This window comes from Diabrotica undecimpunctata, chromosome 1 (assembly GCF_040954645.1).
Source record: "Diabrotica undecimpunctata isolate CICGRU chromosome 1, icDiaUnde3, whole genome shotgun sequence".
NCBI classification, from domain to species: domain Eukaryota; kingdom Metazoa; phylum Arthropoda; class Insecta; order Coleoptera; family Chrysomelidae; genus Diabrotica; species Diabrotica undecimpunctata.
The window spans coordinates 54634880-54651527 of record NC_092803.1 but is presented as its reverse complement, the minus strand read 5'-3'; the positions used below and the strand labels follow the sequence as shown (position 1 = coordinate 54651527).

The following is a 16648-nucleotide window of genomic DNA, read 5'->3' as shown; positions in this document are numbered from 1 at the left end:
ATCAAAAATTGTACATATTCCTTATGATCGTTTGTCAAAACAGGTTTACTTATAAAACTTATTTAGTACTTTGTAATGGATTTTATCCAGTTTCTATAGACGGCAACGTTGGTATAAACTCCTGGGTAAAAAGGCTGGGCACATCCATATCCCCAGGAGACTATTCCGAACAATTTTCCATTTACTCTAAAGGGTCCACCAGAATCTCCCTAAAATAAAAAGAATTATATTAAGTAAACAGTTATTTTAAAATTAAAACTATAGTAACATTTGGTGAATATCGAGAAAAAACAGAAAAGGTATAATTAGTCCAGTCGAGATAGCATTTGACCTTGTATAGCAAGCTGCCACAAATTTTATAATTTTTACCTTTAGAGAGAGAATAGTAGTGTAAATTTAAAATCGCGACTGTCACCGCTGTTGCGTCAGCCACCATCCTGATTTTAAAGGAGAACCGTTTTGCTCAATATGTCATTTTCAACTTTTTGACAAAATGGTAAGGACTGAAATTGTTACAAATGTCTACAATTTATTTTTTACAAATTTATTCGTGCAGTCGATATTGTCCGAGTCAGGAAAAAAAAATAGTGGAAGGGGTATGGGTATCTCGTTTATTGTTATTAACGTTATGACATGAATGTACAAAAGTAAAAATAAAGAGAATTATATTTTACTAGTGACTTTGCCTGTCGGAGCTTTGCATGTGACGGAGGATCCAATCCATTGTCATCTACAGTCAGTCATTAAATTTTTAAAATAATAATCTTTTTGTATATAAGCCAAGTAAATATAAAGTACTATCTGTTGTACTTCTGACATTATTATGTACTATAGTTCTCACGTTGTTTGATTTGATGTGCCACATGCTTGTTTTAGGCTAGTTGTTTATTTTGTAATCAGGCAGAGGCCTTCTTTAGGTCAATAAAGCAAATTTACATTATATTTATCTTATGCTTTATATATAAAGCAAATACGTCTATTATCATTTACAGTGTCATATGATAATTATGTCGTATGTCGCTATACGTTTATTAAAAATGGGGATGATATATAGTGCTCTTTTGGTAGTCTCTTTGTTTGTTTTCTCTATCTGAATATATTCTTTATATCCTCCCCTTCCATTTGCTATGTCGCATGTTAGTATGAGATCAGTTGTTTATTTTGCACTCAGCCTGAGGCCTTCTTTTAAGTCAATAAATCAAAATTTGTCATATGGTAAATCTATTTTTATCCATAATACCCAATGATATCTCGTATGTAGCTATACGTTTGTTATTAATAAAGATAGTGTGTATTGCCCTTTTGGTAGTCATTCTGTTTGTTTTGTCTATCTTAATATATTATACTCCCCATTTATTTGCTATGTCGCATGTTACTGATCAGTTGTTTATTTTGTATTCAGCCAGAGGCCTTCTTTAAGTCGATAAATCAAAATTTGTCTTATACTAAATCTATTTGTATTCATTATGCAACCTCTTCTGTCCACTGCTGGACATAGGTCTCTCCCATTTTTCGCCACTCTTCACGGTTCTGTGCTTCTTGTTGCCATTTCTTGGATATTCGTCTAATGTCGTCCATCCAGCGTGTTGGTGGTCGTCCTCTGCTGCGTTTGTCTTTTCGTGGGCGCCAGTCAATTAGTTTTCTGGTCCAACTTGTGTCTTTCAGTCTCGCTATGTGACCTGCCCAATTCCATTTCAGCTTGGCTATACGTTTGATGACATCACTGATACCTGTTCTTTGTGTTCATAGTGCCCTAGATATCTAGAATGTCTCTATAAGTTCATTAATAATGAAGATACTGTTTAGTGCCCTTTGGGTAGTCATCTTGTATGTTTTTTCTATCTTAATATATTCGTTGTATACTCCCCTTTTATTTGCGATGTCGTATGTTAGGATCTGATCTGTTGTTTATTTTGTATTCAGCCAGCGGCCGTCTTTAAGTCAATAAATCAAAATTTGTCTTATAGTAAATGTATTTGTATTAATAGTGTCACCTAGTATATTTCGAATGTCGCTATACATTCAATAATAATAAAGATACAGTGTAGTGCCCTTTTAGTAGTCGCTTTGTGTCTTTAGTCTTTTATAGTATATATGATATATCGTTCCTTTTCATTTAACGCGTTACATGCTCCAATTGGACCAATAACAAAGTAGATATGATAAAATGCCCTTTTGGAAGGTGTGTTTTTTCTGTCTCAACATATTAACTACCCTGCGTCCTTTCCAATGATGTATTACACGTCACGATTCAACCAAGTATTACTCCCACGACAAAACGCTCAAAAAATGAGCAGAATAAACCAGCATTTTCTTATGGGATTTTACATGGTAAATGAAGTAGAAACGATATAGCATCCTTTTTACAGGTATAGCTTTTTCTTGATTTTATTTAATTTTACTAAATTTTATTTAATTGTTATTTAATTTTTAGGAGTAGGAGTGAGGATTGTCCAAATGTAAAACCAACATGGAGAAATATAGACTGCTGTCTGCTAACTATGATGCCCTATTTGAATGTGGGACGGTACAGGATTCAAAATTTACTTAGCTGCTCGTTGTTGGAGAAACCTTGCACTAAACACCATCTTTTACACGCAACTGATATGGCCATTTAGCCTGTTATTTTCTGGATTAGCAAGATTTAATTGTCTGAGATACGTAAAGTACGTAACTAAATGACGCCATGGATTTTTATAGAAATGGAGTTAAATATATATGGAAACTCACTTGTTTACATATTTACAGAATATTAACTTAAAAGTCACAGTCCCAAAACAAAGTAACTGAGAGTCAACTTCTCAAAGGATTTAAATGTTTTTAGTTGTACATCCTATAATATTAAGCACAACCCATGTATCGATATCTAAGCGCACCATTATAGTTTATAGCGAATTTATGTCTCATGAAAAACACTTTTTTGGAGAGAGTGCGTATCAAGTGCAGACAATAGCTCTATTATAATTATTACGCAACTATATCGATATTATGTTACCTGACATGCATCTTTTCCTCCAGCTCCTAGATATCCCGCACATAACATACCATTTGTTACAATTTCTTCCATATATAGAGATTGACATTTGCTGTTTGTTATAATAGGAACTTCTACCGTTTGAAGCACGGAAGATACTTCACCTTCTTCCTAAAAATAGTTGTCGTAAATAATATTATAATAACGGAGTAATGACCAAAATAAAACGGAAAAGATTAATGCCGTTTTATTACTATCTCATTTTTTTTATTACTTATCGTACCATATTATACCATAGACACGTAAGCGAAGCTGAATATATTAAACAAAATCAAAATTCAATATTAATTAAACAAAACGTAGAAATCCTAAGATTTCTAGGTGTTCGAAGCCAAAATTTAGATTTTTGCTCAAATTTGTGCTTTCTACAGTTTTTAAAGCAAGCTGACTATAAATGGGTCGACATGAGGAATCTAAAATTATATTTTACATCATACGGATTCATTAAGACAGCGTTTCTTAACCTTTTACCAGTTGCGACCCAATTTTATATAATTATTTTCACCGCGTCCCCCTCCCCTCAAACAATAAAAATATATGAATCCAGGACCGATTTTCAAGGGATACGGGTGGAGGTACATGAACTTTTTTCGGTGGTACCGAAATTTTTTTAAGTGACTTTTCACACACTTCAAGACAATCAAACCTTATCGTTATTAAAGTATATTTATTTGTCAAATTTTTTAGCCAGTCTCTCTGGATCCGCCCTTGCACTAAACTTACAGTAAAACCTTAATTATCAAATTACCGAGAATAAGTAAATTTATTGATATGTGGCAACACCAATCCAGAACCGATCGTCTCTCTTCGCGAGAAGTTCCGAGTTCCGAGTTCCCAGTTCTCCTCTCTCCCCCTCAGACCCAGACCTTAGTCGAGTCAGTTTCAGTTTAGTCAGTTCAGTCAGCCCTTCTGCACCTGTTAAATTTATTGTGAATGTTTATGTTGTAGTTTGCGGGTATTAATTGCAGTTCACGGTATTAAAATATTCCAAGCAGTAGGTATATATACTTAAATTTATACAAAATCATAGATAAATTTTTAACTAGGCGTAAGCGAGCATTTGATACTAGTGAAGCATTATCAAGTGCACAAACGAGAGTGGTTCCAAAAATAAAATCAAGAAAATGTTCTCAAGATTACTTAAATTTTGGGTTTACGTTTACTGAAGTAAATTAAGAAGAACGGCCTCTATGTATCGTTTTCTCAAAAATTTTAGCAGCCGACAGCATGAAACCAAATAAACTTAAAAGACATTTGGAAACGCTTCATAGTGAGTGCATTAATCAACCCCGAGAATTCTTCGAGTTAAAATTAAAATCACATGAAAAACAAAAATCATTTTTAAAAAAATCTTTTACTGTGAATGAAAAAGCTTTACTCTCCTCTTATAAAACCTCCCATCAAATAGCTAGATGTAAAAAGCCTCGCACTATTGGTGAAGAGCTTATTTTGCCAGCTGCAATTCAAATTGTAGAAAGTATGTTTGGAGATAATTTTGCCAAAAAATTGGAGTCTATACCTCAATCAAATGATACTGTTGCCCGTCGAATTTGTGATATAGCTGAAGATGTACAGAATCAGCTACTCGGGAAGTTGCGGGACAAGCTGTTTTCGATTCAGCTTAATGAGGCAACAGATAGCAATAAAGATGCTTATTTTATTGCCTATGTTCGATTTTGTGATGGCATATAATTAGTAGAAGAACTACTTTTTTGTGAACAAATAGAACTGAAAGCATCGTCGTTCGCATTATTTGCTATCTTAAATGATTATATAAATGAAGTAAAAATAGAGTGGAAGAATTGCGTCGAAATATGCACAGATGGTGCTCGTGCAATATCCGGAAAATTTCATAGTCTACAAGCGCTTGTGAAACAAAAGTCTCCAATGTGTATATGGACACACTGTATGATTCACAGAGAAGCTCTGGCTTCCAAAGAAATGTCTCCTGGCCTGAATATTGTGCTAACAACGGTTGTAACAGTAGTTAATTACATAAAAATAAGACCTTTGAAAACCAGAATTTTTCTGCACTTTGTAAAGACATGGGTGCATTACATTAAGCATTAATATTTTATTGTGAGGCAAGATGGTTATCACGTGGGAAATTTTTACAACGTGTTTTTGAATTAAGACATGAAATCGCTATTTTTCTAGAACAAGAAAATAGACCGGAAGCCGAGATGTTTCGAGATAGTTTATTTTTGCTGAAATTGAGCTACTTGTTTGACATATTCAAGAAACTAAATATTTTGAACATTCAGCTTCAAGGAGCCAATACACATAATTGGATACGAGTGATACAGTTAATGGTTTTTGTAAAAAATTGGAATTGAGGAGCAGAAATTTAAAGCAAAAAAACCTAGAAATGTTTGCAAATGTGGATGAATGTATTAAAACTTACAAGGTTGAAGAACAACACGTGCAAGTTGTTTTTGTAACCATTGAAAATCATTTAGCGATGCTGACTAAATTTTTAAATGATATTTTTTTGCCGACGACAAATTAATAAGTAGTTACGAGTGGGTCAGTAATCCGTTCCAAATTACACCGGAAGGGCTCTCTACTGCCGAAGAAGAAACCTTTATTGACTTTACGGCAAATGATGAAATCAAGAAACAGTTTAATAATAAATCCCTCTTTGAATTGTGGGTAGGAGTAAATGATGAGTTTTCTGTACTGAAAACCAGAGCGTTCCGTATACTATTGCCGTTTTCAACATCCTACCTTTACGAAACAAGATTTTCTGCAGTGGCTGCTTTGGAGACCAAATATAGATTGCAGCTAAATATAGAAAAAGAACTGAGAACGTCTATTTTTTATATTACACTCCGTTTTGATAAACTTTGCTCTACAAAACAAGCTCAAGGAAGTCACTGATTTATTATTAAACTTGTTCATAATTTAGTGTTCAGTACTCTTTATAATTATACCTTTTATATCAGTGTTCATGTGTATTTTATTTTTTGTTTTGTAAGAATTTTGTTTTGCTTTGATTTTAGTAAATTAGTCAATGTTGCTGATCTTTTTTTCGAATAGGCTCACGACTCCCCACCCCCCCTCTTTAATATAATACCGCAGGTTGAGAATCACTGCATTAAGACAAGAACCTGTTTGTCATGAACTGGTTTTTTATACTCAAAATACGACCAAATGAAGATATAGAAACGACACCTAAGATTTGATTTCACGTATAGTGCCTCTACAATTCACTTCGTCCTAGCAGTACTCATTAGATTGACCAGATAGAAGCCCTGAACGTAAAATCAAATATTTTCCGGCAAAGGAATTAATAATAAAATAAACTGTACTCGCTTTGGCGGTACATATAGTCAAATCTTACGTTATACGGGAAACCAATAGCAGCAGATCCTCGTATTAAATTTTTAGGAATGCATTTAGACAACAAACTGACATGACAAGAACATACAAAGTAATTACAATTAACTTGTTATAAGAGAATAAATATTTTAAAAACATTATCAAACAGGAAATGGGGTTCCGACCAAAATACAATATTATCAGTATACAAATCGTTAATCAGGTCTAAACTCGATAATGGATGCATCGCTTATTATTCTGTCAGAAAGTCTATTTTAAAATCTCTAGATACAATTCATAATAATGGTCTAAGAATCGCACTACGAGCGTTTAGAAGTACACCTATTGAGAACATATACGCTAAACTTGATGAGTCATCCCTTTACCACAGGCGAATGCAACTGACGTTAACACATTCATCCTCGGTATACTGTAATCCAGAAAAATCTATACAGTAACACATTTACAGATAAATATAACGAACTTTTTAATTATAATGATAAACTAAGACAACCATACTATGAAAGAATTAGAATATATTGCAAGAAATTAAACTTTGATTTTCCTGACATATTCGATTCAAACATCACCGATCATCATATCCCTTGGTCGATTAATATTCCACAGTGTAATGTATGTTTAGACAAATATAATAAGTCGGAAATACGTCCCTCAGAAATAAAAACTATTTTGTCAAATAAACTCCAAACTTATGAAAATTTCTCCAAAATAAATACAGATGCTTCGAAATCTAGCAATGGAGTTGGTGCCGCTTTTGTGATCAATTCAAGTAAATATCTATTTCAACTATCTCTCCACTGTAGTATATACACAGCCGAATTATTCGCTTATTATCGAGAAATTAAGTTTATTAATGATACCAACATCGTGAAAGCGGTGATTCTTTCTGATTCTCTGAGTTCGATTACTTCAATTCAACGAGTATATCATAAACACCCAATTGAAAAAATGATCAAATCAGAACTTCACACATGTCAAGAAAAAGAGAAAACAGTTGACTTCATATGGATTTCTTCTCATGTGGGTATCCCCGGAAATGAAGAAGCAGACCTAAGTGCGCGTAGTGCGGTGTCTAGTGCGGACTCAGAAATAATATTAAAGTGCGGTCCAGAAGACTTAAAGCTTTCTATTAAGGCAAAAATCTTAGAAGTCTGGCATAACGAATGACAAATATTAACGACTAAACCACGACAAATTAAAGACACAGTTAAAGGAACTAAACCTTTTTACAAAAATTGCCATGAACAGAGTGTAGTTAACCGATTACAATTAGGCCATACTAGACTCACACACTCTTATCTTTTTTCAAAATGTAACTCACCAATATGCGAGCGCTGCAATTCAACCTTAACAGTAAAACATATCTTTAAATGTGACAAACTCAAACATTAACAAGCTCTGTATAATATATATTCAAATTTATCAGTTGTGTAAAGGCCGGTTTTCACGCTACGTCTTATTGTACGTTTTGTTGAATAGGACAAATCCTATACAATAAAACGTGGCATTTAAACAGCAAAACGTACGTCTTGTCGAATCGAAATGAAATCCAAGGTCAGATCGTAGAAATGATGGGAGAAGCATAGTTTTGCGAGAACTGATAGGATAAAACGTTACGTGAATATACATGTTCAGACAAGTCGTCCGATCTTGACTTATTTGACGACTAGTTCCACTGCAGTTCGTTTCATTTTTCCCAAAAAAGCCTAGTAATGTCAGATTTGCGGCAATACACCCACGATTTTCTCGGGGAATTTATTGAATTGTATAAAAGTTTTTAAGTAGTTATGTTTTAAAACCAACTAGATTGCATTACAGGTTTCAGGAATTATTTGGCTTAACACTGGTTTGGATATTATGATTGTGAACTCCAAGTCCTTGACGCTGCGTCCTGTTGTAAGATATCTGAGAGTTGCTGTGAGTCTTTCATGGGGTGTAATCGCTTTTCTTATGAGGTGTCTTATTTCAATATGTATGGTGTTACCAACTCTAGCAATTGACAATGGGCTGAGGTGTCCATTCGCAAATAATTGCGCCAGTCATCTGGTTCGCCTCTTTTAGTAACGAGACGTGGGAATACTGGCTTCTTTTTAGAAGCCCACTCTCTTGACCATCTTGTCTTTTCCCTCTTCATCCCCTTTTTCCTCAGTCGTAGTATCTTTATAGTTGAAAAAATAAAAGAAAGCAGCCGTGTTTCCTCCATAATAAAAAAAACACTAAACAAACTTCACACAACTCAAGACTCTGAATTAGAAATGAGGTAGAAAACGGAAGGAAAAACGTAGTGTGTATACACTGGACAAAACGTACATTTTGTCGTACGTTTTATATGACCCACAAAACGTACAATAAGACGTAGTGTGAAAACGGACCTTAAGATATAACTTTTTTTGTATAAAATTGCTTACTTTTTTTTTAGTACTATTTTGTAAAAAAATCTTTTTTGTAACCATGTAATATACCTATTCTTGTAAAATTGTACAGATCCGTTGCTAATAACCGTTAGGTGGATGCGACTTTTTCTTTAAATAAAAAAAAAATAAAATAAACTTATACAGATGCCTACGACGCTATCTAAGAATAAAACAAAAAGTAAGAATCCCAAGATTTTTAGGTGTTCAAAACTAAACTTCAGGTTTTTGCCTCCTAGAAGTTTTAAAGCAAGCAGAAAATGAAAGAATCAAATGCTTACAAGTCAATAATTTTAAGCAAGACATTTTGTATTATTTTAGTGAAAAAAGAAATTAATTATTTTGCAAATAGCATTAGGGTTTACTTACTAGTCCTAAAATTAATGCTTTTAGAGATAATTAAGGTTTAATGTTAAAGGTAAGATATTTATTGTTTTATTTTAGCAGGCCGTGTATGAAGATGTCATAATTGCCATTATTTGTGGTTGTTGGCACTTTTACAAAATGATAGAAATAGCTATAAGTATGTATTAGAATATTATGCAATAACACACCATTCCAATACAACAGGCCACACACTGAATTTGTCAGATGTGAAGATCTTGAATACAGAAAACAAGTATAAAAAAAGTTTGTTTCTTGAAATGTAATAAATTTATAAAAACAAGAGATCAATTAATTATAAGACAGGCACTTGAAAGTTAAGCGAAATGTATTGCAATATTTTAAAATTCTGAGACACTAAAAATATTTAAGATCTGGTTCAATAATAAAACTAGTTAAATTTAATGACACATCTGGAAAAAAGATCGGAATCAGTGCCGCCTTTTTCGTCGTATGGCGCTGTCATCTACACATCTGATGTTAATAATAATTTCACCACCAATTTTATCAGCTTCGCGACGATTATTAAACGCTATCTCAAAAGCTGGTTTAGTGTAGGCATTAAACAACGTCGGTGACATAATACGTCCCTTATATAATTAAGTTAAATATATATATATATATATATATATATTGTAACGATATATTTTGCCTACCATAGGGGTATTACTATTAGGGGTAGAAGTTGGGGGATAGAAATTCTTGGGGCGAAGATAGGGTAAGCAAAATAAACGCTACTTGTGCGAACGGGCACTCAGGCTTTGGTAGGAGAGCTGGGGTCGTGGATAAGTAAAAGACAAGGGAGTTTGGATTGGGGCAACTACAGAAAAATAAAATAAAGGGTCATAAATCTCTTGGGACAAACAAAAACAAAACGAAACAGGAAACACCTCAAGAAATATAATATAGGGCGCCACTTGAGGTGCCTAATTATACCTATTACAACCAGCTAGTTGTAACTGGAGATATAATTATCAGAAATGCAAAACATTCAAAATCTTTTTCAAATTAAACTCAAAAAGGGTTAGTTAAAAAAAATAAACAAAATGTTGAAAAACAAAATTTAACATTTATTTTTGTGTCACCACAAACAGTTACAAAACATAGAGAATATAAAAACAATATATTAATAGTCACAATTAAAAAAAATACAGAAAAAACTTACAATTATGGGCGACAATTTGTAGCAGAAATAAATTATTACAAATCAAAAAAATATCTTTTTAAGTGAAACTATGCATAGTGGTTAACCTTCTTTAAAAAACAAAAACAAAATCTCAAATATGATTAGGTATTTACCAAGTGTCAAAAATAGTGCTAACTGTCATATGTTAATACTAAATTTAAAACAAAACTGAACAAATAAAATGACAGCTAAAAGTCAAACCATACAATTTACAACTTTAAATATTACAACTTTTTTTTGTATGAAAGCAATTATTACGTTTATTTAAAAAATGTCTGCTTTACTTTTAAAATCTGATCACAAAAAAAAGTTACCTAAGTTTCACTGTATAACTTTCAATAACTGGAACAAAAAACTACATCTTCAAACTGTAAAAAAAAATATCCCTAAACGGCTGCTTAGGACATTGAGGTTTGAGGTGGAAACTGGCACATTGGACACACCATGTAAACGCTTCTTAAAAACTGGACAATGGAAATGTTGATATCTTTATAAACATATTACTTGAGTAAAATACCACTTCTCTAACATATTTGTCAGTTTTCTTTTTGACCGACCTCTAAAACGACTTCATTCTTCTGTTATCTCTGTCAACCTCATCAACTGCACTTAAAACTCAACACTGCTACTATACTGCACATTTTCGCATGACAAAAGACGAAAAAAACAAAAAAAACATTACGAATTAAAAGAAAAATTCGGACTAACACCGAAACCACTGCCTCTAACAGCGGCTCCACTGAGAGTGACGAAATTATCTAAAAAAATTGCTCACAAAACTTAGAACAAACAAAGCACTTATGGTATAAACTAAACACAACGGAAATTAAGACGTAGATTAATTTGAAAACGCAATATCGGGCGGTTTGAACAAAGAAACATCGAAGAATTTGCGCCTGTGACATAAATAAACAATAAAATGATTAATTATCGGCGGCGGCGACCTAAAGAAAGAACGAAAGATTATATGGGTTTTAAATTGAAGGATACGAACTAAGAAACATTGAAAAAATTCTTCGTTATTCTAATGCATATATAAGGGGATTTCAATTAACACATATACGAGGAAACTTCAAAATAAAATGCTACAATATAACTAAGTAAAATAGATCTATTTAGGAGAAAAATGCATACTTACAGCTTGGAAACCCCATCCACTTACTATGCCCATTTTTTGAACAGGAACTTTATCAGTACTTCTTGGCAATGCTATAGGTAATATAGACTCACTAAAAGTTAATGGACTGCAAAGCTAAAATACAATATTTTATATTATCAGAAAAATATTCAAATCTCAATAAATTACTGAATGACATGAACAAATTAGATAGATTTGGAGAGATCCTAAAAACTTAATCCATGCATTACACACAAAATGGCAAAGAAAATAACAATAATTATACAAACCTACAATCAATCAATACCACGTAGATTGGAAAGAACTTACAGGAGACAAATCAAGCAGTATTTAATAAACGAAAATAAAATTTTACTGTATTTTTAAAAAAGTTATATATAATTTTCAAAAAAATATACTTTTAAAGATATTTTTGCAATATATCACTGTAAGCAAAAATAACTGTAAAGACTCTCATTTTATAGGATTTTCTATGCTTTTTCAGTAAAATTGTATCTAGTATGGGAATACCGTAAGGAACTCGACAATCTGGCAAAACATAACCGTATGAATAGACAACAATGAAAGGGCTAATGGACTTGCCAGAAGACCATCAACTACAAAATATTTACTCAGCTAAGAATTATAACAAAATTCCTTAGTGAACATACGCCAGTCAAGAGGTACCTGACTTGGGATGGCGGTTTTTGACAAAACACCGGTTTTCGGTTATACCGGTTTTTTTGCTTACGGTTTAACCTGACGATTATAACCGGCCAAAAAAACCGGTTTTTCCAAATACCGGTTTTCGGTTTTTTTAATCCAATAGGTTACAAGTTTGCTTCTGTATTTATAAAATAAAATAAAATTTGAATTATGGTTTTGTTTATAATAATTACTTGAGAATAATAATTATGATTGGGATCCAAAATAATACCTAACCTAATCCTAATCACCGTAAAAACCTAATAACCGGTTTTTACTTTAAAAATAAAAAACCGGTTAAAACCGGGACAAAAAAACAACCGATAAAACCGGTTATTGCGAAGTAAAAAACCGGTTTTCGGTTAAAACCGGTAGGTTTTTTTCATCCTTATACCTGACTATATTTTGCATAAATGCGAAAATTTTTTTGGAAGACTACCTAGTGAGTTTACACTTTATTGATCAATATTTACATATTTTTTTTATCACAAGCAACGATTTTTTTTATTAATAAGCGCTTGGCCAGCTTTCTTGATATTGTTGAAAATTTTGATACTTATCATCACAATCTTCCTTAACTTGGTCTTCACCCCTGTTTCAATAAGGTTTGTTTATATTTCTCATCTAGTTCAAAATCCCACTCACCTTCGACATGTACATTTGGATGAGGCTCTTCTGTTTTAGATAAATAAACTTTTTGGGGCTCAACAGTTTCGAATGCAAAATTATTAGTGTAAGGTTGTTCCTTAATTAATCTTTTAAAAGTATATCCTGTATCTGGGTTTTCTACAACATTCTGAATTCGTTGAGTGACTCCAAAAACATATGGTATCCTCATGTTAGAGAGTAATCCTTATGGTTACTCTCTGGAACCGTACAAGCTCGTACAGGATTTTAAACTACTGAAAGGGTATCATGAGTAAATGGAAGATATACACCGTGTGTCAGCCAAATGGAATAAATTAGATGATAAATAAATGAGGGATTATTCGAAAAAACGGTCGAACATGTCGATTAGTATTTATAGTTGCGCATTTTTATCCATAAATACTTTTTATACCGGGTGTATCAGATAACGGTGGCCAATACCAACTTGCTTATTTTAAATAGAACGCCCTGTATATTAATTAATTTTTAGATTTCTCAGATCATTTTAGACATTTTTTGAATATAATGTCCTATACCTATCTTTGACTGTTTCGGAAATATTAAATAAAATGCAAAAATTCACATTTATATATATATATATATATATATATATATATATATATATATATATAAGGTTCTTGAACTCCTAAGTGGAGCATAGAGCTTCAGTGAAAACGCGCCATCGGGTTCTATTTTGCGCTAAGGCCTTCACCTCATTCCAAGACTTTCCTTGGCCTCTTATCTCGTCCATGATGGATCTTTTCCAAGTTTGTACTGGGCGACCTCTTTTTCGTTTCCCTTGGGGATTTCAATCTAGGGCAGTCTTTGCGATACTGCAACTATTTTTTCGGAGTGTGTGACCGATCCAACCCCACTTTCTGGACTTAATTTCATTTTGTACCCTCTTTTGTTCGGTCAGGTGTAGCAGATCGTCGTTTCTGATGGTGTTAGGCCAGAATATACGAACAATTCTTCGTAGACATTTGTTAACAAAGACCTGCAGTTTGTCTGTGAGGGTGTTTGTCACTTTCCAGGTTTCACATCCGTAGAGTAGAATAGACATGACATTTGATCGGAATATTCGGATCTTTGTCCTTGTAGTATACTCGCCAGATCTCCAAACAGGGTTGAGCGTGCTGAAAGCTTGTTGAGCTTTTCGTATTCTCATACGAATATCGTCTTCTGTACCTCCGTTTTCTGTTATGACACTTCCAAGATACGTAAAGTTTTCCACATTTTCAATCTGCATATTGTCGATAGTAAATAGCGTGTTGTTCCTTGCATTTATTCTCATGGACTTGGTTTTACTAATATTGATTTTCAAACCTATCTTATTGGCTTCAGTGGAAAGTGTTTCCAATTGGTAAGCCAGATCTTGGAACCTTTGACCTAATAGACAGATATCGTCCGCGTATTCTAGATCGCTTAGGCGTGTAGTTAACGTCCATTGTATCCCTCTTGTGTCGGAGTCTAGTTTGGAGAGAACATAGTCTATAGCTACGTTAAAAAGAAACGGAGAAAGCACGCATCCCTGTCTAACTCCAGTAAGTACGTTGAATTCGTCACTGTTGATCCCATTGTGTGTCACGCTGCATTTTGCATCAGTATATAGTGACTTTATAATAGAAATTATTTTTTGCGGGATGTTTCTTAGCTCTAAAATTTTCCATAGAGCAGCGTGAGACAAGCTATCAAAGGCACGTTCAAAATCAACAAAAACCATGTATAGGGGTGTGTTCCATTCAACCGATTGTTCCATTATTACCCTCACAGTATTAATGTGGTCTATGCAGGAGGATTCTGGCCTAAAGCCTGCTTGATTAGCTCGAAACTCAACCTTGTTTGTTATTCTTTTCAGTATGATGGTCGCAAAAATTTTATTTATGACAGTAAGCAAGGTTAAAAAAATTCACATTTAGAAAAGAAAATTATTTATTTGTCGAAAGTCGCTACAACATACAAATCTAATACAAATCTAAACAATAATATCAATGTAGAAGATGTTCAAAATGCTTCCCACGAATGTCTTGGCAACACCCTAACCGTGAATAGAAATTTCTTCTAACGTTACTGAACATCTCAGATGTAATCGATCTAATCGCAAGCGTTATTCGTCTTCTTAAGTCAGCTAAGTCAGTGATACGAATACTCCCTCATTTATTTATGTTTTGTTTAGTTTTTTATGCAATACTGTTCACATATCCCATAAGAAAAAATCTAATGGCGTCAAATCGGTGGATCGTGGTGGCTATTCCATCGATCCTCGCCTCCCTATCCACCGATTTGGAAAAATTTGGTTGAGGTACTGCCGGACATGGATTTGGTAGTGAAGTGGTGCTCCATATTGTTGAAAGCATATTATATTTGCTGGAACTTGTGGGTTTCTTGGATCAGGATACAAGTTGGCCAACATTGGCAATACATTATTTTGGAGCAATGCTAAAGAATTGTCGCCATTCAAATTGCCATCTATGAAAAGGGACCTATGATCTGATCTTCAATAATTCTTACCCACATGTTAACCTTCTCAGGCTATTGAGTATTACCTTCTCTCATCCAGTGAGGATTTTCCCTTAAAAAATAGCGGTAATTTTGCCGATTAGCATGACCTTGAAGAGTAAATGTGCACTCATCAGAAAACAAAACATGTTCTAATTGGATCACATTGCTGTCTAACATTGTCTTCATTTGTTCACAAAAATACGTTCTCCTGTCAAAATCATCTTTCATAAGCTCCCGATCTTGTAATATTCGATGACCGATGAATAGCTAATATCGAGTACTGGGGCTGCTTTCCGAACAGATGTATGTGGGTGTTTCTCAAACTCAATCATAACAGCCAATTTGGTATCCTTAACTTATTGCATTGACAGCTTCTTTTTTTACCTTCCTAACATGGCCCAGCTCGTGGAATTGCTTATCTATTTTACTAATTTTCCCTTGAGATATGTGCGGCAAATCAGGAAATGCTTCGTGAAATAAACAAGCTACTTCCATTTGCGTCCGTGTCTTATCTCCATAGCCAATCATCTGTATAATTGTAATTTTGTGCATTTCTGTTAAATGAACCATTTTTCTGGCTTGCGGTTAATGAAATTCAAACGACTATAGCAATGACAACTACTTCTGTCATGTAACAATAAAACATTGGCGTTTTAAACCAAAGTAAACAATTTTTTGTTTTTTTAACATATTTTAGCAATAAAAAGGAATGGTTAAATAGTTTTTGCTTACTTTATCATTACCAAGGCCTAAGTGGGCAAGAAGTATTAAGACAATGGTAGTGGTAGCGACTTTTGACAAATAAATAATTTTCTTTTCTAAATGTGAGTTTTTGCATTTTACTTAATATTTCCGAAAAAGTCAAAGATAGGTATAGGATATTGTATTTAAAAAATGTCTAAAATGATCTGAGAAATCTAAAAATTAATTAATATACAGGGTGTTCTATTTAAAATAAGCAAGGTGGTTTTGGCTACCGTTATCTGATACACCCCGTATAAAAAGTTTTTGTGGAAAAAAATGCGCAACTATAAAACACTAATCGACGTGTTAGACCGTTTTTTCGAATAGTCCTTCATTTATTTATTAGCTAATTTATTCCATTTGGCTGACACACAGTGTATAATAAACCAACTGGCTTCAGTATAAATAATATTTACAACGTATGAGTTAAAAAAACAATCAAAATAATGTTAACATGCTAACCTGGTTAAGACGATAATACGTAGACTGTTAAATATGTAAGAAACTACAGTTATGCTACATCAAAGATATTAAAGTATGACAAGAAAAACACTTCCCATAATATGATCAAAAAC

The 16648-nt window shown here is 33.3% G+C and overlaps 1 protein-coding gene across 1 annotated transcript in view; it reads right to left on the bottom strand.

Moving 5' to 3' along the window:
• Positions 1-16648, bottom strand: part of LOC140447752 (ovochymase-1-like) — a 148951-nt gene that overhangs the window by 122453 nt on the left and 9850 nt on the right. Inside the window, exons 4-6 of the mRNA XM_072540628.1 lie at positions 11496-11609; positions 2996-3145; positions 65-209 (exon numbers count right to left, since the gene is read on the bottom strand). Of these exons, the coding sequence (XP_072396729.1) occupies positions 65-209; positions 2996-3145; positions 11496-11609 (409 nt within the window). The remainder of the gene's footprint in view (positions 1-64; positions 210-2995; positions 3146-11495; positions 11610-16648) is intronic.